General features: G+C 55.8%; 2 protein-coding genes across 5 annotated transcripts in view; one reads left to right on the top strand and one right to left on the bottom strand.

The window, feature by feature from the left end:
• The first annotated feature begins 8,432 nt into the window (after positions 1-8,432).
• On the top strand, positions 8,433-10,681 carry CXCR5 (C-X-C motif chemokine receptor 5). The gene is made up of 4 exons (XM_049778391.1): positions 8,433-8,481; positions 8,614-8,629; positions 8,747-8,768; positions 9,626-10,681. The coding sequence occupies exons 1-4, from the start codon at positions 8,433-8,435 to the stop codon at positions 10,679-10,681; spliced, it is 1,143 nt and encodes a 380-aa protein (XP_049634348.1).
• A 1,481-nt stretch (positions 10,682-12,162) lies between these two features.
• The window catches only part of BCL9L (BCL9 like), a 28,246-nt gene continuing 16,209 nt past the window's right edge, over positions 12,163-24,199 (bottom strand). For all 4 annotated transcript variants that reach the window (XM_049778151.1, XM_049778153.1, XM_049778150.1 and 1 more), the window contains 6 exons: positions 23,751-23,870; positions 20,019-20,229; positions 19,792-19,876; positions 17,421-19,692; positions 15,912-16,196; positions 12,163-15,104 (listed from right to left, as the gene is read on the bottom strand). In XM_049778151.1, coding sequence (XP_049634108.1) covers positions 14,011-15,104; positions 15,912-16,196; positions 17,421-19,692; positions 19,792-19,876; positions 20,019-20,229; positions 23,751-23,870 — 4,067 coding nt within the window. In that variant the 3' untranslated portion in view covers positions 12,163-14,010. The remainder of the gene's footprint in view (positions 15,105-15,911; positions 16,197-17,420; positions 19,693-19,791; positions 19,877-20,018; positions 20,230-23,750; positions 23,871-24,199) is intronic.

The following is a 24,199-nucleotide window of genomic DNA, read 5'->3' as shown; positions in this document are numbered from 1 at the left end:
AGGACCCTTCAAGTATCTCATCTGTGGAATCTGATGCAAAATGAAAATACATGAACCCAAGTTCAAAAATGACAGTTCCCCATAAACCCCTAAAACAAACTCAGGGACTGTCTGATCTGCTGGTACTTCGGGGAAACAGGGCACCTGGCCAAGCTTCCCCATCTGGCTGGACAGGACCCCATGCTCCACCCCCTGGCCCCTGGCCTCCCGTGTTCGTTACAGGATGTTCCTCTGCCTGAAGCTTTGGGCTCACCACGAGCCCTGACCCACTTGGCTCTTTCTGTGAGCAACTCGAGAAGTGTCCATTCCTGGCTTCTGAGAAACCTCAGAATTTCCCCTAACTGCCTCACTGGCTCCGAAGAGTGACCTACTAGACACAAGTGGCAGCGGGGCCCCTTGGGGGGCAGTGGTACGAGTCCCAAAGAGCATGAGAAGCCTCCACCCAATGGGAGACCTGTAGGCTTTGCTGTCTGTCACACTGGCAATGACAGATCCTGGGTCAGGTACCCCTCACAGATCCAAATCACTTCAGTCAGGCTCTACTCAAACCCCAAGAGTCAAGACCAGGAGCTTCTGGAGCCCAAACTTGCCTCATTTCCCCCTGCACTCTCTCTAAAACTCTTGCACCTTAAAAGCAAAGAATCAGTGCTCCCTGTACCCCGCTCACTTATACCAGGAACCCATAGTTGTGCTAAACATGGGTCCAGCACATGGCACACAGCAGCTTCTTTATAAGTAATTCTCAATCTGTGGTTTCCTGTAGGTTGTACTTCTGGAATCTTCTGTCTTTTATTCCTGTGGCTTCCTGTTTTGCTTCCCTATCCTGGCCTAAGTCCAGTACTGGCTGGCTCACTTTTCCAGAACGTTGGCTTCTACAGCACAATGTTGGGGTTGAGAACTGGGGGGAATCTATGGTTGAGCTCGTGCATTACACATGTGAAGCTATGGGTTTGGTCCCTGGCACTGCAAAGTTGTAAAAGAATAAGTGGTGTTTGGCTACCAACTGAGCACTGACTTCCCTGTGTCCCCTCCTCCTGCTATTCTGGTGGAATGTCCATTGGCTTGGGCTGGGCTGTCGATCCACATGGAACAAACCCAAATGGCTGAGGGCCAGGAATGAGCCAGTCCCAGGTGGGTTGCTAGAGAGGCAAACCCAGAAATATCTCTGTGCACAGCAACCTTGACCTCCTGCAGCCAAAAAAGGGCTGGACACCTAGGGGCCTGTCATGGACAACATTTCCCCCCCCCCATCAGAAGAGGAAGCCACCTCGGTTCCAGTGCTGTGCCTCGTTTTCCCACACAGAGCCACACAGAGCCTGGTTCCACCATGCCCACAGTACATGTACCCAAGCCCATGTCAGGTACCTCATTTCTTCTCGAAGGTGTGAAGAAGAGGAACCAAAACCAGCTCTGGCTTTTCTGGGCTTTACCATGGGGGAAGGGAGGATAACCCCCAACTGGGTCAAAAGTCCCCAAGGAACCCCAGTGAAGTAGGCGGCAACTGGGGGGAACAGTTGGGAGGCGGGGTGTGGAGAACCCAGGCCAGCCCAGGGTGGGGTCGTTCTGGGCTCCGGCTCACAAACCACATCTCCGCTGGGCACAGCGGCCACGCACGGGCAGATCCCACTTCTCTGTCTGGGCCCCAGGGGAAGTGGCTGTGAACTTGATGCTGACCTCCAAGTACAAGGATGAATGTTCTTTTAGTGACATGGGAGTGGGGGCGGGGGTGTGCATAGCTCAAATCTGCACTGCCCGCCATGGTTGATGAGGTTGATGTAGAGGCATAAGGGGTATGTTCATGCTCCTGGACAATGGACATGGATTTGGGGAGCCTAAGGAAAGACCCCCTGTAAATCTAAAGACTCGGTGCGGAGATAGGGGCTATATAAGTCCCTCTCTGAAATCACTGAGCTGTAGCCAGCTCCTGAATGCATTAGGACATCGGAAGACTGGGAATGAGGTGATAATTTTTTTTTTTTTTTTTTTTTTGGTTTTTGGGTCATACCCAGCAGCACTCAGGGGTCACTGCTGGCTCCAGGCTCAGAAATAGCTCCTGGCAGGCTCAGGGAACCGTATATGGGATACCGGGATTCAAACCACGAACCTTTTGCACGCAAGGCAAACGCCTTACCTCCATGCTATCTCTCGGACCCCGAGGTGACAAATTAATATTAGAGTAGTGTCTCAGAGGGTGTCGCAGTGTGTAATCCTCTCAGAGAATGGTGGGGTAGTCCTTCACCACACCCCAGTGCCCTCCACATCACTGAAGGGTGCACTGAGAAACCCCAGTGGCCCCTCTGGGCTGGGAAAGGCTGGACACGAGAGGATCTGGTACCAGTGTGTGTCTGAGGCCAGAACGAAGACCTGCATGCAAATGTGTGTGTGCAGCCATGTGGATTTATGTATATCTGTATGGTTTGTACATGCATGTCTAAGTGGTGTGTGTGTGTGTGTGTGTGTGTGTGTGTGAGTGCCTGTGTGTGCAGTACCTACAACCAGTGCAGTAACCTACAACCAGTGCAGTATTTTTGTTTGCTTTTTGGGGGGCCACACTAGCAGTGCTTAGAGGTTACTCCTGACCCTTGGCTCAGAAATTATTCCTGGCAGGCTCAGGGGACCATATGGGATGCTTGGAGTCAAACCTTGGTTGGCTTCTTTTTTTTTTTTTGGTTTTTGGGTCACACCCGGCGGTGCTCAGGGGTTACTCCTGGCTGTCTGCTCAGAAATAGCTCCTGGCAGGCACAGGGCGCCATATGGGACACCGGGATTTGAACCAACCACCTTTGGTTCTAGATCGGCTGCTTGCAAGGCAAACGCCGCTGTGCTATCTCTCCGGGCCCTTGGTTGGCTTCTTGCAAGGCAAATACCCTCCCTGCTGTGTTATTGCTCTGGCTCCATTGCAGCCATGTAGTAAGCAGCGTGATTTCCCTAGTCCTGGGGTTCTGCCTGAGACAGGGAGCTGTCTCCCTGTCTCCCAATCCCCCTTCAGCAGCTGGCTCCCGTACCCTCACATGGTGGGGACTGAACCAGTGGTGCTGGGCTGGCTCTGCTGCAGGGTGGGTAGATGGATGGATGGGGCAGCAGAAACTGTGCTCCCATTGGGCAAAGGGCCCAGTGTACTCCCTGGGGAGAAGGTCCAGAACTGCCTGAGAGCAAGATGCCAGAAACCTCTTGGGAACTCAGACCCTTTCCTTACCAAGGCCCTAACCCCTGATGGACAGTTCTGCTCCATATAAGGTTTTCTCTCCAGGACCGGGGATGGAACTTTAAAGGCTACTACATAAACAGCTGTAGGGTATTTGCCTTGCATGCGGCTGACCCCTGACAGACCTGGGTTCAATCCCCGTCATCCCATATGGTCCCCCAAACCTGCCAGGAACAATTTCTGAGTGCAGAGCCAGGAGTAACTCCTGAGCACCATTGGTGTGGCCCCAAAACAAACAAAATAAATAAAGGCTGCATAAGCTTTACATGCAGAAGACCCAATTTCAAGTCCCAACAATGCGGAGACCCCGTCAGGGGTCCTCAAACTTTTTAAACAGGGGGCCAGTTCACTGTCCCTCAGACCATTGGAGGGTCTGACTATAGTAAAAACAAAACTTATGAACGAATTCTTATGCACACTGCATAGATCTTATTTTGCAATGAAGAAACAAAACAGATACAAATACAATATGTGGCCCTTGGGCCATAGTTTGAGGACCACTGCTCCAGATGGTTCTTTCCTCTTCCCAAGAGCCAGAAAGCATCCTCTTAAGTGAGAATTCCCAGGCCCCTCAGTGAACTGTCACTTTTATTCTGATCCTTCCTTCCTTTTCCACCAAACTGCTGGTTCAGCAGCTTCCCCCACCCCACTCACCCCTGCCTGTCCCTGGGCTTCTTTGCTAAGTGAGGTCACAGCACTCCTCGCCACCCCTACTTTGTAAAGCCAGCAGTGCCCCCCCAGGACACTGCTCACTTGTCTGGACCATCCAGGTTTTCAGCCAGAGCCCTTCTTCTGTCCCTGCCCCTGCAATGACATCTGGGCAGCTGGGCACCATTAGTACTGGTGTGTTCCCCCAAAACAAGACAGAGGTCAGAGGAGAGCCTGAGGCAGAGCCTGAGGAAGTGCCTTAACTCCTTTGCTTCCTGGCCCCATCTGCTGGCACTGGACCCTGCAGGCCAACCAATGAGGGGCAATGAGGGTTTGGAGAGGGCAGATGTACTTAAAGGGGTGGTGGGAGGAAGTGGGGTCCCTTGTGAGCCCAGTTCAGGCTCAGCACTTGACTCCACCTCCCATCCCCCTCACTCCTGACCTACTTAGGCCAGAGAGATAGATGCTCAAGATTTGAAGTCCATGATCTACATGCAGGAAGCCAGGATTCCATCCCTGCTCCTCAAACATGGCAGGAGACCCCAAGTTCAGGTTTGGGAGTAGCCCCCAAACACCAGCAGATTTGCACCTCCTCATAAAAAACACACACACACACACACACAGAAAAGAATTAATAATAGAATGTTGTGGGGCCAGAGAGATAGCGTGGAGGTAAAGTGTTTGCCTTTCAGGCAGAAGGTCATTGGTTCAAATCCCGGCATCCCATATGGTTCCCCAAGCCTGCCAGGAGCGATTTCTGAGTATGGATCCAGGAGTAACCCCTGAGCGCTGCTGGGTGTGACCCCCCCCAAAAAAAATAATAGAATGTTGTGCTCCTCAATAGCGAAGCGGTAGGGCATTTGCCTTGCACATGGCTGACCCAGGACGAACCTCGGTTTGATCCCTGGTGTCCCATATGGTCCCCCAAGCCAGGAATGATTTCTGAGTGCAGAGCCAGGTGTAACCGCTGAGCATCACTGGGTGTGACCCAAAAACAAAACAAAACAAAACAAAAATGTTCTTCTCCTCCCCAACATTTCCCCCAGTACACATGGCAGCTTTCTTTTATGTTTTTTTTTTTTATTTGTCTTTGTTTTTTGGGCCATACCCAGTGGTACTCAGGGGTTACTCCTGGCTCTGCGCTCATAAATCACTCCTGGCAGGCTCAGGGGACCATATGGGATGCCAGGGATCAAACCATGTTGCCTGCATGCAAGACAAACACCTTCACCTGCCTCTGTGCTACAGTAAAAGCCCCATAATGGGGCTTTCTACCTCGCCGTTCTCAGCCTCCTGCCCAGCCTCACCCCGTCATCCTAAATTCATGCTTCTTTGGGATCCCAAAACCTGCTTCTGGGGAAAGCTCCAAAATGCCTGCTGAGCCCCCTATCCTGCTGCCATGGTTCTTCCCAGACAGGAGGATGATGTCTTTGGAGAGGTGTCCTTGTCCCCAGAAGGGGTAGTGGGGCCACATCTGGCAAAGCCAGGGTTGAGGGAGCAACAGGGTGCCAGGGACCTCAGCCAGAGCCTGCAGCGCTGGACATTGAATCACACACCCGGACCCCCAAAGCTTTTCATTTAGTTTCATTGAAGTAGTAGTGCTCAGGAAGTGACTTCTCCATACTCGGGGGACTTCCCGGAAGTGCTTCCCAGGAACCATACCATAGCATGCACAGTGCGTGCTCAGCCTTTTGTCCCTCTCCACAGCACCAGTCTCCCACCTGCAGCAGCATTTCATACCACAGAACATGGGTTACTGGGCAAGGATACCTGTCCAGCTGTAAACCTCAGCTAGCTTATGGTCCCCTGAGCCTGCAGGAGCAATTTCTGAGCGTGGACCAGGAGTGGCCCCTGAGCGCTGCCAGGTGTGACCCAAAAACAAACAAGCAAACGAACAAAAAACTCAGATAGTTCCTGTACCCCTACAGGGAACCACAGTGCCCAGCTACCTGCCTGATGCCCTGTGCCTCCATCCCATGGCTAGCCCTACTTTCTTTTTTTTTTTTTTTTAGTTTTTGGGTCAGACCCGGCGGTGCTCAGGGGTTACTCCTGGCTGTCTGCTCAGAAATAGCTCCTGGCAGGCACGGGGGACCATATGGGACACCGGGATTTGAACCAACCACCTTTAGCCCTGCTTTCTTAGCTCTACTTCTGGTCTGATCCCTGGCTATGGGAAGTGACTTCAATGCTTGCTAAGGTCTGTTTGACACCTCCTGTGGAGACATGGGAGGCCCTCCCTGCCCTCTGTACATCCGCTTTCTCCTGGCTTCCCCTTCCCCTCTGCAGGGCACTTCACCAAATAAGCACCTTATTTCTTACAAGAAAGACATCAATTCTCCCTCCCCTAGACACTGAAGAAAAAGGGATGCCAAGGTCTTGGGGACACACTCCACTCTGTTCACTTTAATCCTTTAGACCCTTTGGGTCGAGGAGACAGATCAAAGTGTTGGTACAGAAGTTGCCTGCAGAAGCGCAGAGTTCTATCCTCAGAAGCATAAAATCCACCCCTCTGGCCCAAGCACCACTGGGTGTGACAACACTCCCCTCCCTGGAAAAAAACAACAACAACAACAACAACATAGCAAATAAATGATAAATGAGTAATGAATCTGGGAGCTTTAAGTGTGGGCCCATGAATGCGCCTCATTTTAGGGCTTCAGCTGGGCAGACTGCACCATGCCGGCCACCGGGAAACGTGCCAGTTAGGACTTGGCACTAGCAGGGACGGCAGAATCCAGCCCTGCTGCCTGGCCAAACCCGGGTCCAAATGCCTGGTTCCATGTCTCACTTTTCTCCCCATCAACTCCTGCAAGAGATGAGTCACATGGTTTATCCAAAGGCAATTTAGAAAACAGCAGTTTTCAACAGCAATTGAGGAAACAGCTCCCAAGTGGAAGAGGAGACCCAAGATAGGTCCCAGGCTGGCAAGAGTGTGGGAGGGGGTGGAGAGCAAAGAGGAGAAACTAGAGCCAAGAGCCAACTCAAAGGCCTGGGCACAGGGGTCAGATGGACAGTACAACAGGAAGGGCATCTGCCTTGTACACAGCCAAATTGGGCTCGATCCCTGGCACCACAGATCACTTTGAGTACAGACAAAAGAGATCCCTGAGTTATACTGGGCTTGGCTCCAAACCAAACAATGCCCACCCCTACACACACACACACACACACACACACACACACACACACACACAGGCTGAATATATTCATTGTATAAGGGAGTTCCAGGTCCATCCTGAGCACTGCCAGGAACACCCCTGAATAAGGAGCAGGGAGTAACTCCTGAGCACCCCTGGATGTCGTTCAAAACGAAAGCAAGGCCGGAGACATGGTTCAGGGCTAAGACACTTATCTCAACAGCTACAGTTCTTGGCTTTACACATATTTCTTTATGAGTGTTACCAGCAGGGATCCCTGATTTTTTTCGGGGGGGGGGGGTCACACCTCAGGGGTTACTTCCAGCTCTGCACTCAGGGAATGACTCCTGCAGTGCTTGGAAGACCATATGGGATGCCAGGGATTGAACCCAGGTGGGCTTCGTCCAAAACAAGAGACTTCCTTACCTGCTGTTCTATCTGTAGAATAAAACAGCAGGCTTTTATTCTACACTATCTTCCTGGCCTTCCCCTTTCTTTCTTTATTGGTGCTCAAGGCTTACTCCTGACTCTGTTCAGGTATCATTCCTGGCAGAGATCAGAGGATCATATGGATGTTGGGGATCAAACCTGGGTCAGCTATGTGCAAGGCCAGAACTCTACCTGCTGTACTCTCTCTTGGGCCCAGCACTGCCAAAGCCCAAACACAAAAACAAACATGGGAAGTCTGAAGGGGAGGGGAATGAATAAATTGGGATCCCCGCCTTCTAAGTCACTCAAAATCTACCATCTCCAAGAATGTGACTTTGCTCTCAATGTGAGGTGGGAAGGGAAATCAGCAGGCAGGACACAAAGACAGCTTGCACCTCAAGGTGGTCAGAAAGGACCCAGGAAAGTGGGGGAGGAAAGTCCCCTCCTTAATCAGAACTTCGAGGGAGAGGGAGAGAGAGGACACTATTCTGGGTATCTGGGCATTAGGAAGAGGGTGCAAGCAAGTGTAAATGAAAGCAAACATCCATGGAGGGGTCCCCAATGCCCTCTCACAGGGCTCTAATACAGGACTCAGTTGGGAAGTGGGTGGACGCCCCTCTGAGGGCCAGAAAACCCCAGGGTTATCCCCATTCTCCTGGGAGGCCATAGCCTGGGACTACTGAATCAAGCCAGGAGCCCTTTCCTCCCTTTTTATCCAACCCAGAAAACTAGAAACTCCTGGTTTCTAGTGTCTGGTTTCTGGCGTCTCCTGGTTTCTATTGGGGTCTTTCTGAGGTCAGAGCTAGAGGATAACAGGGAGGACACTTGGCTTGCATGCTGTTGACCTGGGTTCAAGCTGTGAAACCCCATATGGTCTCCGGAGCCCACCAGAAGTGATCCCTGAGTGCAGAGTCATGAGCATTGCCAGATGTGGCCCCAAACCTCCCACCTCCAAAAATAGAGGGGATCTTTCTGCACCCACAGAAGTGGGCTCAAGAAGGATTTTACCGGCCATGCCCTTCAAGGGAGTCTGGCCGTGGGAGCCGGGAAGTCGGGGAGCAGGTGTGTGGGGCACAGCTGTGAGTGAAAGGTCTGAAAACAGGCCCCACCCCCACCTTCCTCTGTGGTTACAGTAAACAAGGCACCTGGGGGAGGGTGCTTCCCCTTCACGTGAGACTGCCCCCACTCCCACAGTGGCCTGTAGCGGCAGGTGAGGGGCACTGGCCTTTCTGTTGGCTGTGGGGAGAGCAGAGCGTGGGTTTACTAGGAGATTTGAGGCAACAGCGCTGGTGAGATGTGATGATGCCAGCACTTGAATTTGGACCAGTTACTGCAAGTGGAAGGGCCAGGTGGGAGGACAATTGCCCCTGTCTCCATGGCAAGGAACATAGTAATTGGGGCAAGTTAAGTCAGAGGGAGGGAGGGAAGGAGAGAGGGAGGAGGGAAGGAGGGAGGGAGGGAGGAAACGAGGGAAGGAGGGAAAGAGGAAGGGAGAGAGGAAGGGAGGAAGGGAGGGAGGAAGGAAGGAAGGAAGGAAGGAAGGAAGGAGGGAGGGAGGGAGGGAGGGAGGGAGGGAGGGAAGGAAGGAAGGAAGGAAGGAAGGAAGGAAGGAAGGAAGGAAGGAAGGAAGGAAGGAAGGAAGGAAGCTTTGTATGTAGGAGGTCAGGTTTGATCATGATATCACATAGTCCCCTGCATCCCACAGGGAGTTACACCAGATCATGTCTGAGTGTGACCCAAAGACCAAGAAGATTGGGTGCAGGGACCAGAGAGATAGCATAGAGCTAGGGCAGGCAGAAGGATGGTGGTTCAAATCTTGGCATCTCATATGGTCCCCAAGCCTGCCAGGAGCCATTTCTTTTTTTTTTTGGTTTTTGGGCCATACCCGGCAGTGCTCAGGGATTACTCCTGGCTGTCTGCTCAGAAATAGCTCCTGGCAGGCACGAAGGGACCATATGGGACACCGGGATTCAAACCAACCACCTTTGGTCCTGGATCGGCTGCTTGCAAGGCAAATGCCGCTGTGCTATCTCTCTGGGCCCAGGAGGGATTTCTAAGAGTAACCCCTGAGCGCAGCCATGTGTGACCCAAAAACAAACAAAAAAAGAGTCGGTGCAGAAGCTGGGAGTGGGAAAGTCCTCCAGAGGATCAGCTCTCCCTATGAAAGGAAGACTTCTCATTCCCGGCCCTATCTCTGCTTTTACAGTACAACTATAATGATAGCACAGAGATCCCCGACATAGACACCCCCATCTGCTCCACGCTGGAGGGACCCCTACTGGCTTCCTTCAAGGCCGTGTTCCTGCCCTTGGCCTATGGCCTCATCTTCCTCCTGGGCATGTTGGGCAACATCCTGGTCCTCGCTGTCCTGGAGCGTCACAGGCAGACACGCAGCTCCACAGAGACCTTCCTGTTCCACCTGGCCGTGGCCGACCTCCTGCTGGTCTTCATCCTGCCCTTTGCAGTGGCTGAAGGCTCCGTGGGCTGGCTCCTGGGCACGTTCCTCTGTAAGACAGTCATCGCGCTGTACAAGATCAACTTCTACTGCAGCAGCCTGCTCCTGGCTTGCATTGCCGTGGACCGCTACCTGGCCATCGTCCATGCAGTCCACACCTACCGCCACCGCCGCCTGGGCTCCATCCACGTCACCTGTGCCACCATCTGGGCCACCGGCTTCCTCTGTGCCCTGCCTGAGATCCTTTTCGCCAAGGTCAGCTGGCCCCATGACAACAACACTCTACCAAGCTGCTCTTTCTCCCAGGAGACGCCCGCCATGGCCAATGCCTGGTTCGCTTCCCGCTTCCTCTACCACCTGGGTGGCTTCCTGATACCACTGCTGGTGATGAGCTGGTGCTATGTCGGGGTGGTGCAGAGGCTATGCCAAGCCCAGCGGCGCCTGCAGAAGCAGAAGGCGGTGCAGGTGGCCATCTTGGTGACTAGTGTCTTCTTCCTCTGCTGGTCCCCCTATCACGTTGCCATCTTCCTGGACACGCTGGTGAGGCTGCGGGCCGTGGGCAGCAGCTGCCAACTGAACAGTTACCTGTCTGTGGCCATCACCATGAGCGAGTTCTTGGGCTTGGCCCACTGCTGCCTTAATCCTATGCTCTACACGTTCGCAGGCATCAAGTTCCGCAATGACCTGTCTCGAATACTGACCAAGCTGGGCTGCTCCGGGCCTGCCTCCCTCTGCCAACTTTTACCGAGCTGGCGCAAGAGCAGTTTGTCTGAGTCCGAGAACGCCACCTCGCTCACCACCTTCTAGGGCCCAGCACCTCTTTGTGTCTGGGAGGGGGGGCGCACCCATGAGACCGTGACCCTGCTGACTGGGCCCCGGGAGGCCTCAGACTACATCAGCCAGTGGGGGTGCACTTAGTCCTCTCCTGATCTCCCTGCCAGTGCTTCTTTCCACCCCAGGGGCATAACCAGAACCCAGGTTGGGAGGCAGTTTGAATGGATTCTGTGCCCAGTCTGGGACCCTGCCCTTTTGCTGCTGCCTTAACTCTCCAAGTTCAGGAAGCAACTGGGACATCTGCCCTCGCCAAATACTCCCCAAGAATACAACCGGAATTTGCAGGCGGGAGCCTCAGATTTAATCGCAATTGCGGGAGTGGTCTCCAGTCCTACAGCATTTTCTGGACAATTGACCCCACAGGTCCCACCTCTCCTCCTGCCTGGCCTGTGCAGAGAAGCCAGGAGTGTATGAGTGAGGCGCCTAAGGTTTGGCAACTCATGGCCACTGTGTCTCAGTTGCTGAGACACACACACCCAGCCAGAAGCCCCTGTACCAAGCTCAAGCTAGTCCAGGCCACCAGACGGCCTGACGCTGACCCAGACTGTGCAGGGTCAGCCCCAAGAAGAGCAGCTCAGACTTGACTCCAGGCCCCGTAAGAGACCAGCCAGGTCCTAAAGAAGAATCACGGCCCGGCCAGCAAGGAAAACCCAAGGGGAAAGAAAGCCTATTTATAGGGACAGAGCGATAGCACAGATGGTAGGGCATTTGCCTTGCATGCAGCTGACCCAGGTATGATCCTAGGCTTCCCATATGGTTCCCGAAGCCTGCCAGGAGTAATTCCTCTTTGTTTGTTTTTGTTTTTTGGGTCACACCCTCAGGGGTTACTCCTGGCTCTGCGCACAGAAGTCACTCCTTGGCAGTCTCAGGGACCATATGGGATACTGAGATTCAATCTGGGCTCCGTCCTATGTTGGCCACTTGCAAAACAAATGCCTTACCGCTGTGCTATCGCTCCAGCCTTGCAGGAGTAATTCATTCCTGAGCACAAGTGTGACCTAAACAGAAAAAGTAAAAATAAAAAATCTGTTTCCCTGACCCAGGGAGAAACAAGCCAAAGCCAGTGTCTTCTGTGCTGGACTCCCTCCTCTCTGTAAAGCAACACCAGGAGCACTTTGCCAGGAGTCAGGATAGAGCTGTGGGTCCTTAAGGGGCCACGCCCAGAACTACAGGGGAGTCCTGGGGCCCAGAAAGCCTACCGTCCCCAGGGGGTATGACTCAGATGGAACCGGAAGCAGCAGTTCCCCACTGGGGAACATTGCCCCCAAACCCCATCTCCCACTTCTAGTGGACCCCCCACAAGACCAAGTGGAGGACTAGAGCTCTGAACCAGATTGTCATCACCAGTATCGGGGAGCACTGGGGTACCTCCACCTTTTAAAAATAAATTTCCCATCACACAGTAGCAAGTGGGGGTACAGGGTAAGAAGAGATAAAAGTAACAAGGCAAGAGGTCAGATTTCTCATTTTCTCTTTTTAATAAAAAGGCACCTATAAAACAGGTCAATACAGTACAGGCAGCACAGAGACCCCCGGAACAAGCCTAAAAATTGTCTCAAAATAAAAACCAAGAAGATGTCTTCACATATGGTATTTATATATTTATATTTATATATATATTTATATAATGGTACAAAATGGCCGGGGGCGTGGCCATGGATGGGGGGGGACAGGCGGCTGGTCTATGGTGCTCACCTTAAAGAGCTAATCTGGTGGCAGAGGTGGGGGGGCCAGAGGCACTGGACCCTTTGCCATCTGACTCCCCTCTCTCCTCAGAGCAGGAAACATGAGTCAGTTTTTTTTTGGGGGGGGAGTTCTTGACTGGGATGGAAGGTTCAGGGATATGGGGTCCCGGTGGAACAGTGTGGGCAAAGTGCCTGGCAGAAGGGCAAGTGGTCCCCAAGCCCAGAGTAAGGGATCGACTCCTGGAGGGTCTGGGGCCCTGCAGGCGGCTGGGGGGAGAGGGGGCTGAGGACAGCACCAGAGGGAGAAGTGGGGAATCCCTTTGAATAGCTGCCAGAGAAAGCAGACCCCCTCCCAGCTCAGCAGGAGATACCTCAAAAAGGTCTAGAAAAGGCCCCAGGGACAGAGGGCCTGGGCTAGGAAGCTGCTGCCTCCCAGCACGGGCACCAGCGAGGAAGAGGTCGGAAGAAGTGCTTTACTCCTGGGGCCCAGGGGGACAAGCCCCCAAGTATGGCTTCAGTCTGCAAGAGGGCAGAGCAAGACAACACTGCAGGACAGGCTTTCTGGACCCAGGAAGGGCTGGGTACCTGCCCCAGTGGCTCAGCCAATCCTCTTGCTTCTGGCCCAGGAGGCAGTGGGAGTCTCCAGAAATAGGGCCCTGGGCTAACATAACAGGCCTGGATTCCAGGCTGGCCCTGTCCCCCTTTCTCCTTCCCTTCATCGAAGACCCCAAGACTTCAAGTTCCGGCTAAGATAAAGCTGCTCCCCACAACCTTTCAGCAGCAAGCTGGTATTCGGGGAAGGTCTGACACCTGCCCTGGGCTCAACAGCCGAAAAATCTGGGTGGTCTGCCCACAGCTCAGGCGGGGGACACCTGGGTCACTTCACCAAGGGGGATGGCCACATCTCTGATGCTGAGGACTGCAAATAGGGTAGGGGTATGGAAGAGTGGGCAAAGATGGGTAGAACGGGCAGGGGTATGGGAGCGCAGGCAGGGGTATAGAAGGACAGGTAGGGGTGAGAAGGCAATCTCTTCAACTGGGGGCACGGATTCTTTTATCCTTTTTTTGTGTGACTTTTTATCAAAACACAGAAAAACAACACACGCACACACGCACAGAGGCACGAAAGCGCAGCCCTATTTACAGCTGCGGCTGGCGCCTGCCCACCTGGCCAGCCGCCCACAGAGAGGGATGGGAGGGGGCCAGCCACATGTGCAGGGGGAGGCAATGAGGTGGGAAAAAGACAAGAGGAAACAGGGGAAGGGGGTAGGAAAGAAACAGAGAAGGAAAGCAAACCCAGCTCAAGAGAGGGGTGAAGGATCAGAGAGGAGAGGGACGAAGGAAAAGGGGGGCCTCTTACTCCAAGACCCCATCTCCTTAAAGAGTCAAAACAGAGCTGACCCGAGGCCACAGAAGGGTACAGAAAATGAGCTAGAAGAGGCTCCAGGGACTTGGAAGACCAAGACAGAAAAGGGGGAACAGTCCTGCTGGCCAACACGAGGCCACGACCCCAACAGCCCCCACCCCACTTGGCCACATCTCCCTCTGTTGCCAACACACCTGGTCTCCACAGACATGCCCACCTCCCCCCACATCACCCCCTCGCCCAGGCCAGCATTAGAAGGGCAAGTTGGCCATGCCGCCCGGCGCGGGCAGATAGCCCATCTGACCGTCCACAGACACGCTGCGCTGTCTCAGCGGGTGAGACACCATGAGGTTCTGCTGGGGTGGGGGGCCCATGAGCGAGCCCTGTGGGGACAGCATGTGGGGGGGCTGGCTGTAGACCTCGCCACCCACACCCCGCTGCTTCATCAGCAGGAAATTCTGCTGGCTCATGAGGCCTTGTGGAGGGGGCACGACCCCCTGGTGCAGGCCGTGGGGTACCAGGCCCTGCTGTGGGGGCACACCTGTCCTGCCCAACAGTGACATCTGTCCAGGGTGGCACATGGACATGCTGAGCCCCCGCTGCACGCCCTGCTGGCCTGGAAGGTTCGGGGGCCGTGAGGGTGTCTGCTCCGCCATCATGTTCTGCAGGTTCAGGAGGTGCAAGTTGGGGGGCTGGGCCTTGGGGGGCTGGTTCTCACTCTTGGGGAAGTATTGCAAGGTACTGCTGGGCTTCTCCGAGGGGATGATCCTCGACAAGTCGAACTCGGGGATGCCCGTCGGGGTGGGCCGAATCACTTCGCTCAGCTCCGGGTCGTTGAGAACCGAGGCCACTCCGGGGAGCATGCCCGAGGGGTAGGCGTCCCCCATGCGGCCAGCCATGCCTTTGGCCATCAGGTGAGGCTGCGGGGGCATGGGGCCTTGCGGCTGGCTGGGCAGGTCCTCGGGGGGCAGTGGGAGGCCCGTAGGGTAGTGCTGCTGCAGCCCGGGGCCCCCGCCCCCTGCCCCACTGGGGGCCATGGCAGCGTGGGGGGCCTGTAGCCGCGGGGGGAAGGGCACCATCTGCGAGGAGTTGGGCACAGGGCCACAAGGGGCGTTCAGGGTGTCTGGGCCCCCCGGAGCCATCATCATGGAGTTCTGGGGTGGGCCTCCGCTCCCCTGTGCATTGGGGTGCAGTGGGAGGCTGGAGCCCAGTGGGGTAGGAGAGGGTAGCATGGTGGGCGGTGGTTCGTGGGACAGAGGCTGCTGCCCGGGCAGGGCCATGCCCATAGGGCTCTGGCCGGCAGCGGAGTTCAGGTGCATCTGGTTGGGCTGGTTACTGCTGATCCCTGTGGAAAAGAGGAGACGGGGCTGAGGAGTGGAGTCAACACAGGCCTTCAACCACCTCAGCCATTCCTTGAAGAGCTAAGAGAAAACACAGGGTTTTTCTACGTGGCCATGTGGCTGGAGAACCTGAGTCTGCAAAATTCCCAGGAGTGGACACTGTTTTTGTTTTTGTGCCACACACGGCAGTGCTCAGGGGTTACTCCTGACTCTACGTTCAGAAATCACTCCTGGCAGGCTCGGGGGACCATATAAGATGCCGGGATTTGAACCACCGTCCTTCTGCATACAAGGCAAACACCCTATCTCCATGCTATCTCTCTGGCCCTAGGAGTGGACACTGTCCAAGGAACCATATCTTCCCATCAAGAGCCTTCTAGGGGGGCCGGAGAGATAGCATGGAGGCAGGGCGTTTGCCTGGCATGCAGAAGGACGGTGGTTAGAATCCCGGCATCCCATATGGTCTCCCAAGCCTGCCAGGAGCAATTTCTGAGAGTAGAGCCAGGAGGAACCCCTGAGCGCTGCCGGGTGTGACACCCCCCCCCAAGAAAATAAAGCCTTCTAGAAGAATGTCAAGGCTTGAGATATCGGGGGCAGGAGCAGTAGTACAGTGGGCTTCCCAGCCTGAGTTTGATCCCCAGCATCCCATCTGGTCCCCTGAGCACTGCCAGGAGCTATCCCTGAGTGCAGAGCCTGGAGTAACCTCTGAGTACCACCAGCTGTGGCCCAAAAGCCAACCCAGAAGAACCAACAATTCCCCAGGACTTGTCCCAAGCCTCTAAGGGCCACCTGCCCTTGCATCTGCCCCATACCTGGCCCCGAGCCCTGTGGTGGTGGCGGTGGCGGGTGCAATAGGGTCCGGTCGGGCAGCAGTTCGTCATCGGAGGTGGCAATGGTCTTGATGGCATTGTGGTACAGTGGGGTGGAGCTGGGCATGGCGTACTTGGACATCTGTGACATCATCAGGGACAGAGGGTTCTGCGAAGGCGTGGGGTCCGGGGAGGAAGTAAAGGGTAGACTGGGGTTCATGAGGCCACCCGAAGGGTTGGCAGGAGGTGCTGAGGAGCTGCTCCGGGGGCCACTAGGCGGGAGGGCACCTACGGAAGCAGGGAGACACAGACACAGATTGCTGAGTGAGTGGGGTGAAATGGAAACTTGACTGCCTATGTGGGGGTATAGGACTGACAGCACCCCAATCTCATTTTTTTGGGGGGTCACACCCGGTGGTGCTCAGAGGTTAATAATCCTGGCTCTATGCTCAAAAATCAACCCTGGCAGGCTCGGGGTACCATATGAGATGCTGGGATCCAAACCACCATCCATCCTGTGTTGGTTGCTGGCAAGGCAAATGCCTTACCACTGTGCTATCGCTCCGCCCTGCCCCCAAGCTCTTATTTTTTGGTCTTTTTTTGGTTGTTGTTGTTTTTGGTCACAACTGGTGGTGTCCAGGGGTTACTCCTAGCTCTACACTCAGAAATCACTCCATGGGAACCTGAGAGATAGCATGGAGGTAAGGCATTTGCCTTGCATGCAAAAGGACAGTGGTTCAAATCTCAGCATCCTATATGGTCCCCTAAGCCTGCCAGGAGCGATTCCTGAGCATAGAGCCAGGAGTAGCCACTGAGCGATGCCGGGCATGATCGCCTCCCACCCCCCCCCCCAAAAAAAGAAACCATTCCTGGCTGTCTCGGGGGACCATATGGGATGCTGGGATTGAACCACCATCCATCCTGAGTCGGCTGCATGCAAAGCAATGCCCTACTACTCGCTGTACTCTCTCCGGCCCCCACACCCAATCTCTTAACAGCCTCTCCTCTCTCCCAGTGCCTTTTTTCAGGAGTGTTGTGAATGCCACCAAACACCCCGCCCCCAACATCTATCTCAGACATCACTGAGTCAGGGAAAGCAGAGACAGCTGGAACCTCAGGATCAAGCCCTGGCACCATTGGGGTAAAAACAAAAGGCTTAGGCTGCCAGTCCAGCAAAATGGACCTGGGCTCAATCCCCAGCATACACACACCCACACACTAAAAAATTCCTGCAGCCTTAGTGCCTCCACAGTGGGAAGACCCTCAAAGATAACACCCCCCAGAAATGTCCAGGAGGGCAGGCAACGGGAAGGGCAAGAGTGTACGTCTACTAGGGTCTTAGCTTGAATCTTGGTGCCACATGGCTTTCCAAGCATGGATAACCATCCCCTACACATATGCACAGTTTTTTTGTACTATTGTTCTAGCCCATACACGCCCCTCCTGCTACTAGCCCTCCTCCTTTCCCAGTAAGAACCCCAGCAGGCAGCACCCCCAACCCCAAGGACTCACCCGATTCTATGTTGCCCAGGGAGGCGGAAGAGTTCATATTGAGAGGCGGCTGTTTGTTCTGGGGGACCCCGGGACTGGGCATGGCTGTCTTGGGTGAGGCCACCCAGCCCGGGGAAGGCATGGCCATGGAGGGGGACTTGAGCCTACTGGGAGAGCCAGTGGGTGAGCGGACGCTGAGGGAGGAGCTGAGGACTTGGGGCGACTTGAGGGGTCCTGGTGGGTTGGCTGAAGGCAGGGGCACCATCTGCGAGGGGGTCTGGGGTGACTTGAGGTTGGCAGAGGGTGAGGTGACCAGGGGCGAGTGCACCTGGCTGAGGGTGGGCGACTTCAGGTGCCCCATACCCGGGGAGCCCAGTTGGTTAATACTGATGGTGAGGTCAGACGGCCGCCGGCCCAGACCCCGCGTGGGCGCGGGGTGCACGGCGCCAGGGGCAGCGTTGGATGCTGGGGGCAGGGGCATGTGGCTGAGCCGGGCGGTGCCCACGCCGCCCATGGGCATGGCGTTCTGGTCAGGGCTGAACATGTCCTGGGTGCCACCCAGGTCCTGGGGCATGGCTTGGTAGGACCCCTGGCCCCCCGAGAAGGTCTGCTGGCCTTGCGGGGGGAACTGCGAGGGCAGCAGCATCTTCTGGGGCCCGCCCATGAGGCCGCTGGAGTTCTGGGCTCGCACCCGGGCCATGTCTTCGGGACTCAGGCCCTGCGGCCCAAGCATGTCACCGGGACCCCGCATCTTCTGCGACATGAGCATCTGCTGCTGGGGTGTCATCTGCACATTCAAGTTCATGTTCATGTTCATGTTCACGTTCATATTCATATTCAGGTTGCTGGGCCCCAGGGGCTGGTCCACGTCCCTCAGCCCCGTCTGCCCGATGGGGGGACTCAGGAGGCCTCGACCACCCCCGAACTCCATGCCCAGGGGGTTGCCTGCCAGGCCCTCGCCGCCAGCCATCTGTCCCGGAAACATGGTTGGTTCCATCTGCCGGTGCGCCTGCAGCATGCGCTCCATCTCTAGGCCCTGCCCCATGCCACCGCCACTCATGCCCAATGGGCGCTGCATGCCCATGGGCCTCTTCTCTAGCAGGGGGTGTCTCAGCAGCTCCTCTCGGACTCGCGGTGTCAAGAAACGCTCGGCTTCACTCTGCCCAGCTGGGTAGGGCACCGCGTTCTGCACGAAATTGCTAGGTCCACCCATAGGGGCCAAGTCTTCAGTCCAGCCCATGCCTGGCCTCACAGGCCTCTGCATGGCGTTCATGGGCATGTCCATGGGCATCCCCTGCATGCCTCCGAAGCCCGGGACCCTCTGCATCTGGTTGCCTGGGAAACGAGGGCCGGGGAAAGGGGGTCCACCGCGAAGCTGCATGGGGTCTTGAACGTCCATAGGCCCCCGCAGCTGGGCCCCCATGCCAGGAGGCCACTGCTCCCCCGGCTTGCTGTGGTAGGGCGGCGGTGGCCCCCTCACCATCATGCCGCCCAGGCCCACCATGTCCTGCAGCGGCCGGCCCCCATGGAGCCCCATCTGCTCCTCCTTGCGCCGTTTCTCCTCGTAATACTCTTCCTGCAGCTTTCTCCAAGCCACCTGCTCAGGGGTCAGACTGTCTTGGCCCAGTCGCTGCATCATCATGTTCATCTGCGGTCCCATGTCCCCCCCGGGCGGGTGTCCCGGTACATCATGCTCCAGCGGGGGGCCCCCCAGGCTCTGCGTTTGCGAGATCATGGACTGTAAGGGCTCTTCGTACTTCTTCAGCCCTGTAGGGGGGGCGGCGGGTGGTGGCTGGGGTGCCTGCGGGGCCGGTGCAGGGGGCCCCACGTCCCCAGCGCTGCCAGGAGGCCCCTTGAGGAAGGGCTCAGTCTCCCCACTTCGAAGCAACAGCCGTTCGATGTCCCTCAGGGTCTGCAGCGAGCGCTCCCGATGTTCCAGCTGCTCCTTGGACAGACCCTCGGAGCCCACCAGGCCCCGGGGACCACCCCCAGGAGGTGCTGCCTCCCCAAGAAGTGCCGGCCCGGGGATGCTGCTCGGGTCTCCTCCGGGAGGCAGTGGGTTGTTGGCCGATGGGGCTGTTGGGGTGTTCGGGTGGGTACCTCCGGTCCCGCCCCCTGTGCTGGCGGCCCCCACCGAGTTGGGGGTCAGGTCTTGGGTGGTATCTTCCGGAGGCCCCTCAGAAGGCAGGACTGGTGGGGCGCTGCCCGGGGCTGAAGATGGCGGCAGCGGAGGAGGCTGGGACTGCGGGGTACCCGCAGGCAGTGGCTCTGGGGTGGGTGGTATTTTGGGTGCCTGCAAAGAGGAACAGAGGCCAAGGGTGAGATGGGGTTGAGGATATAGGCTGGTTGGCCCTGGAGGAATCTGCTTGGGGGTTGGGGGTGCAGGGCTCACCTGGTCGAGCTTGGCCCGAGGTACGTTCTGCTGGTGGTAGGCGAGAATGGAGTCTGCCCGGCCCTGCAGCACAGCCTCCGCTGCCCTACACAGGAGCAAGCAAGCGAGGTGCACACAGCTGAGAGGGGGATAGGAGGCGCCTGATTCCCAGCCCCCCCGATCCCCCATGCTCATTCACTGAGGCAGACTAAGGGCATACACATACATTAGATCCAACAGGTACTTACGTGTTGGCCAGGTGGGTGGTGAAGACGTACATGAACTGGGAAGGGGGTTTTCCAGGGACACCCGTGCCCCCGCCACTGGGGGCATCGGGCCGGAGGCCTGGAGGGGGTCCATGCGGGGGGCCAGGCGCGCTGTTCTCGCTGAGGGACAACTGGGTGGCTTGGCCAGGACCCAGCTGTGGGGTCGCCATGACGGGGTCGGCTACATTACAATCTGGGGGGTGGACAGAGAAAGAGGGAGGAAGGAGGAAGCAGAGACAGAGAGTCAGAGTCAGTTCAGGACCGCAACCCTTTGCCTTATCCCAGAGAAGCTGGGGTCACCAGCTCTCTTCTTTCAGCCTGTACCAGAGGGGTGTCTCCGGGACCAATCTGAGGGTCCTGCCAGGTCTTAGGCCAGGATCCTCAAACTATGGCTCAAGGACTTTTTTTTTTAAACTAAAGTCTAACCCTCCAACAGTTTAAGGGACAGTGAGCTGAACCCCTGCTTAAAAAATATGATTGCCTTAGACAATCTTTGGGCAGCACCGAAACTAGAGGCCAAGCTGTGTGTGCCTCAGCCACTGAAACTAAAGTCCTGGGAGACAAGAGTGGTAAACCCAGGGGCCATGGCTTTCTCCTAGTCCCTGACTCCCTAACCAAGGGATCTCAAGGGCAACAAGACAAAGGCCTCACCTGACCTCTCCCTGCCAAGAAAATTACTGCCTTGAACTCTGGGGGTGGAAGGGAATTGGGCCACACCTGGTCGCTCTGAGGGGTTACTCATGGCTTTGCACTCAGAAATCACTCCTGGCAGGCTCAGGGAACCATATAAGGTACTGAGGATCAGACCTGGGTTGGACACGTGCAAGGCAAATACCCTACCCGCTGAACTATCACTCTGTCCTCCATGAACTCTTTTTTTGGGGGGAGGACAGGTTGTTACACCTGGTAGTACTCAGAAATCACTCCTGGCTCTATACTCAGAAATCGCTCTTGGCTTGGGGAACCATATGGGATGCCAAACCGAGATAGAACCTGCATCCAACCTGGGTCAGTCATGTGCCAGGTAAAAGCCCTACCCCCTGTGCTACTCCGGTCCCCATGAACTTTTTTTTTTTTTCCAACGGCGCTCAGGGGTTACTCCTGGCTCTACGCTCAGAAATCGCTTCTGGCAGGCTCAGGGGGGACCATATGGGACACCAGAATTTGAACCATCTTTTTGCATGCAAGGCAAACGTCCTACCTCCATGCCATCTTTCCAGCCACCCCCATAAACTCTGTTTTTTTGTTTTTTTTTGTTTTTTGGGCCATACCCATTTGATGCACAGGGGTTATTCCTGGCTAAGCACTCAGAAATTGCCCCTGGCTTGGGGGACCATATGGGACACAGGGGGATCGAACTGCAGTCCTTCCTTGGCTAGCGCTTACAAGGCAGACACCTTACCTCTAGCACCACCTCTCCGGCCCCTCCACCCCATAAACTCCTAACACAGGTTCAGAACAGCATCAGGATCCAGGGAAGGAGCTGGGGGAGGGGACATGACACTCAATGCATACACACACACACACACACACACACACACACACACACACACACACACACACACACACACACGCAGGCATGCACAAGGCCCAAAGTTCCATCCATGCCACTGCATGTATGTGCACACTGGCAAGTGCTGGGTCGTCCACTGTCCCTTTGTGTCCGAAGATGGTTTATTTATTCCACAGCTGAAACCCATGGCAAGCTAGAAAAGTTCTGCACTAGCTCTGAGTGGGCTGAGGGGAGGGCAGGGACCAGCTCTGGTGCTAGGGAAAAAAAGGTAACTACTGCCCAAGGGCTCAGGAAGGGCTCGGGGCTGGCTCCCCGCCTGAGCCATCTGCTCTGCCATCCCCACTTCCAAGGGACCTCCTCTGGAGTCTGTCTCCCACTTACACTGGAACACAGAGGCAGTCTCGGGGGAGGGGGGCATTGAGAGACACCCCACTGTGGGTGGGGAAGAGCAAGGCAGGGGCAGGAGAGGCCTGGACTTAGGGGAGTACGGCAGCTTTACTTCAGTAAAAAATTGTCTAGTACAGTGACAAGCCAACATTGAAGCTAACATTGATCCTAGCACATTACACCCAAGAATGCCTCACAGCAAGTCCATTTTGACAGATGGAGAAACTGAGTCCCTCTCCCAAATCTCCTAGGACTGGAGTCATGGCACCATAAACCTGCACAACCAGCCGTATGCAAGGCTCTTGTGAGGCCAAGGAGCTGACACAGACAGGCCTGGCAGGCCTCTGGGCCTGGATTCCCTCTCCAGCATCGCAAGGTCAGGCCTGAGACTTGCCAAGAGTGACCTGATCTAACAACAATAGCCCTCTCAGAGACTCTTCTTGCAACACAACTAAAAAGTAACAAAGCTTGTCCCCACATGGGCCTGGGACACCCATTTCCTGTGTTCATGTCCAGGTAGAAAGGGTCATAGCAGTGAGCACAAACCTCCTAAGGGTGCCAATGGCCAGAACCACCCTTCACACCCCCACGCAGGAACCATCTATCACCAGATATATCCGTGAAGGGCTCTGGGCAGCCCCTGGGAACCTTCCTGCAGAAGCCTTAGGAAAGGAACCCTAGGCCCATCTCCACCAACACAGATACCATCAGCCAGTGCTAAGTACGTCTGCTCCTCTCCCTCAGGCAGCCCAGAAGTCCCCCCAACCCCACTCCCCAGAAAGCACCAGACACAACAGCCAGTAAAATATATTTACAGGGTCAGAGTGATAGATAGCACAGTAGGTAGGGCGTTTGCCTTGCATAAAGCCAACCAGGGTTTGATCCATGTATCCCATGAGCCTTCAAGATTAGTTTCTGAGCACAGAGCTGTTACCCAAGTGCCATCAGGTGTGGCCCCAAAACAAATAAATATATATATATATATATGGGGCCGGAGTGATAGCACAACAGGTAGGGCGTTTGTCTTGCACGTGGCCGACCGGGTTCAACCCCCAGCATCTCCTATGGTCCCCCAAGCCAGGAGTAACCCCTGAGCACCGCACACACATATATGTATATATATTTACTCAGGGTCCCCGAGGCCACTCACTTAAGACAACTGAGTCACGGATCAACTCATTCTGAGCACGCTAAGCTTATGTTCCAGACAACCAAACTCCCAGCTTCCTTTACCCCCTTATTTCTCCAATTCTACCCCCAGAACTTTATTCTTGGGCCATGTTTAACGTTTCTCCTCCTTTCCCCCTCCCCCTGAAAAAAAAAAAAAAAAAAAGATGCAGGTTTTGGTGAAAGCACCAAATAAACATGTCTGTGGGTTTCCCAAGGGCAGGGCTGTGGAGCAGGAGCGAGGAGCCGGTGAGGGCAGAAGGCCAGAGAAAGCGCTTCTGTTTCCACTCAGGTGAACTTGGGGGTTCAGGACTAACCAGGATTAACTCTGGCAGGGCAGAGCACCAGGTGGGGTGGCACCCTGGCCGCCCTCCCTCCACTGACCGGTAGGTGGCAGCAGAGGCCAAGGATTCCAGGGAGCCGGCGCTACGGCTAGGCCAAGGGGCCACCTGAGGTTCACCCCACCTTCATCCCTGGGGACAGGGAACCACGTAGTCCCTGCAGGGCCGGGGATGGGCTGTCCCTTTGCAGGGAGGGCCAGGGCCTGTGCAATGAGCCGGGGAAAGGACACTGTGCAAAGGCTGCTCTGCAGACACCCAGGTGTGGGCAGTGAAGGCCATGCCCAGGGGCACAAGAAGGGAACTCACTGTGGGGGGCCGCGATGGGCTTGTCGTCCTCCTCGCTGTCTGGTCCAGAGCACCACTCGTCCCCACTGTAGGGCTGCTTCCGCTCCAGCACACAGCGCCTCTTGCTCCGGGGTGCCCCTTCTGCTGAGCAGGGGGTCAGTGTGAGCACCCCAACCCCAGGTTCAGCGCTCCGGCCTGGCCTTCCACAATGCCCATGCTGGAGGTAAGGCTTTGCCTGGGCCGAGGTGGGCCCGGTGCCAGCCAGACCCTCCCCCCATTTGTTTCTGATTTCACTCGACAACCCTGCAGCCAGCCTCCCCTCCCCTCGTTTCCCCTCCCCCAGCGCCCAAAGCTGCCTAATCCCAACCACGACTGGTTTTAATTAGGGCTGGGGGAGGGGAGCGCGGCCACTCTCCATCCAGGCCCGTGCCTGCCCCAGGTTCCCACCAGCTGGGGTACCAGGCGGTGCC

This window comes from Suncus etruscus, chromosome 8 (assembly GCF_024139225.1).
Source record: "Suncus etruscus isolate mSunEtr1 chromosome 8, mSunEtr1.pri.cur, whole genome shotgun sequence".
NCBI lineage: Eukaryota > Metazoa > Chordata > Mammalia > Eulipotyphla > Soricidae > Suncus > Suncus etruscus.
This window is presented reverse-complemented; position numbering and strand designations above follow the sequence as displayed.

Bases quoted from the DNA above. Each gene is read 5' to 3' on its own strand.
- CXCR5 (XM_049778391.1), top strand. From the start codon at position 8,433: ATGCCCTTCAAGGGAGTCTGGCCGTGGGAGCCGGGAAGTCGGGGAGCA. The intron at 8,769-9,625 runs GTGGGAGGACAA...CTGCTTTTACAG, and splicing joins ACTGCAAGTGGAAGGGCCAG to TACAACTATAATGATAGCAC.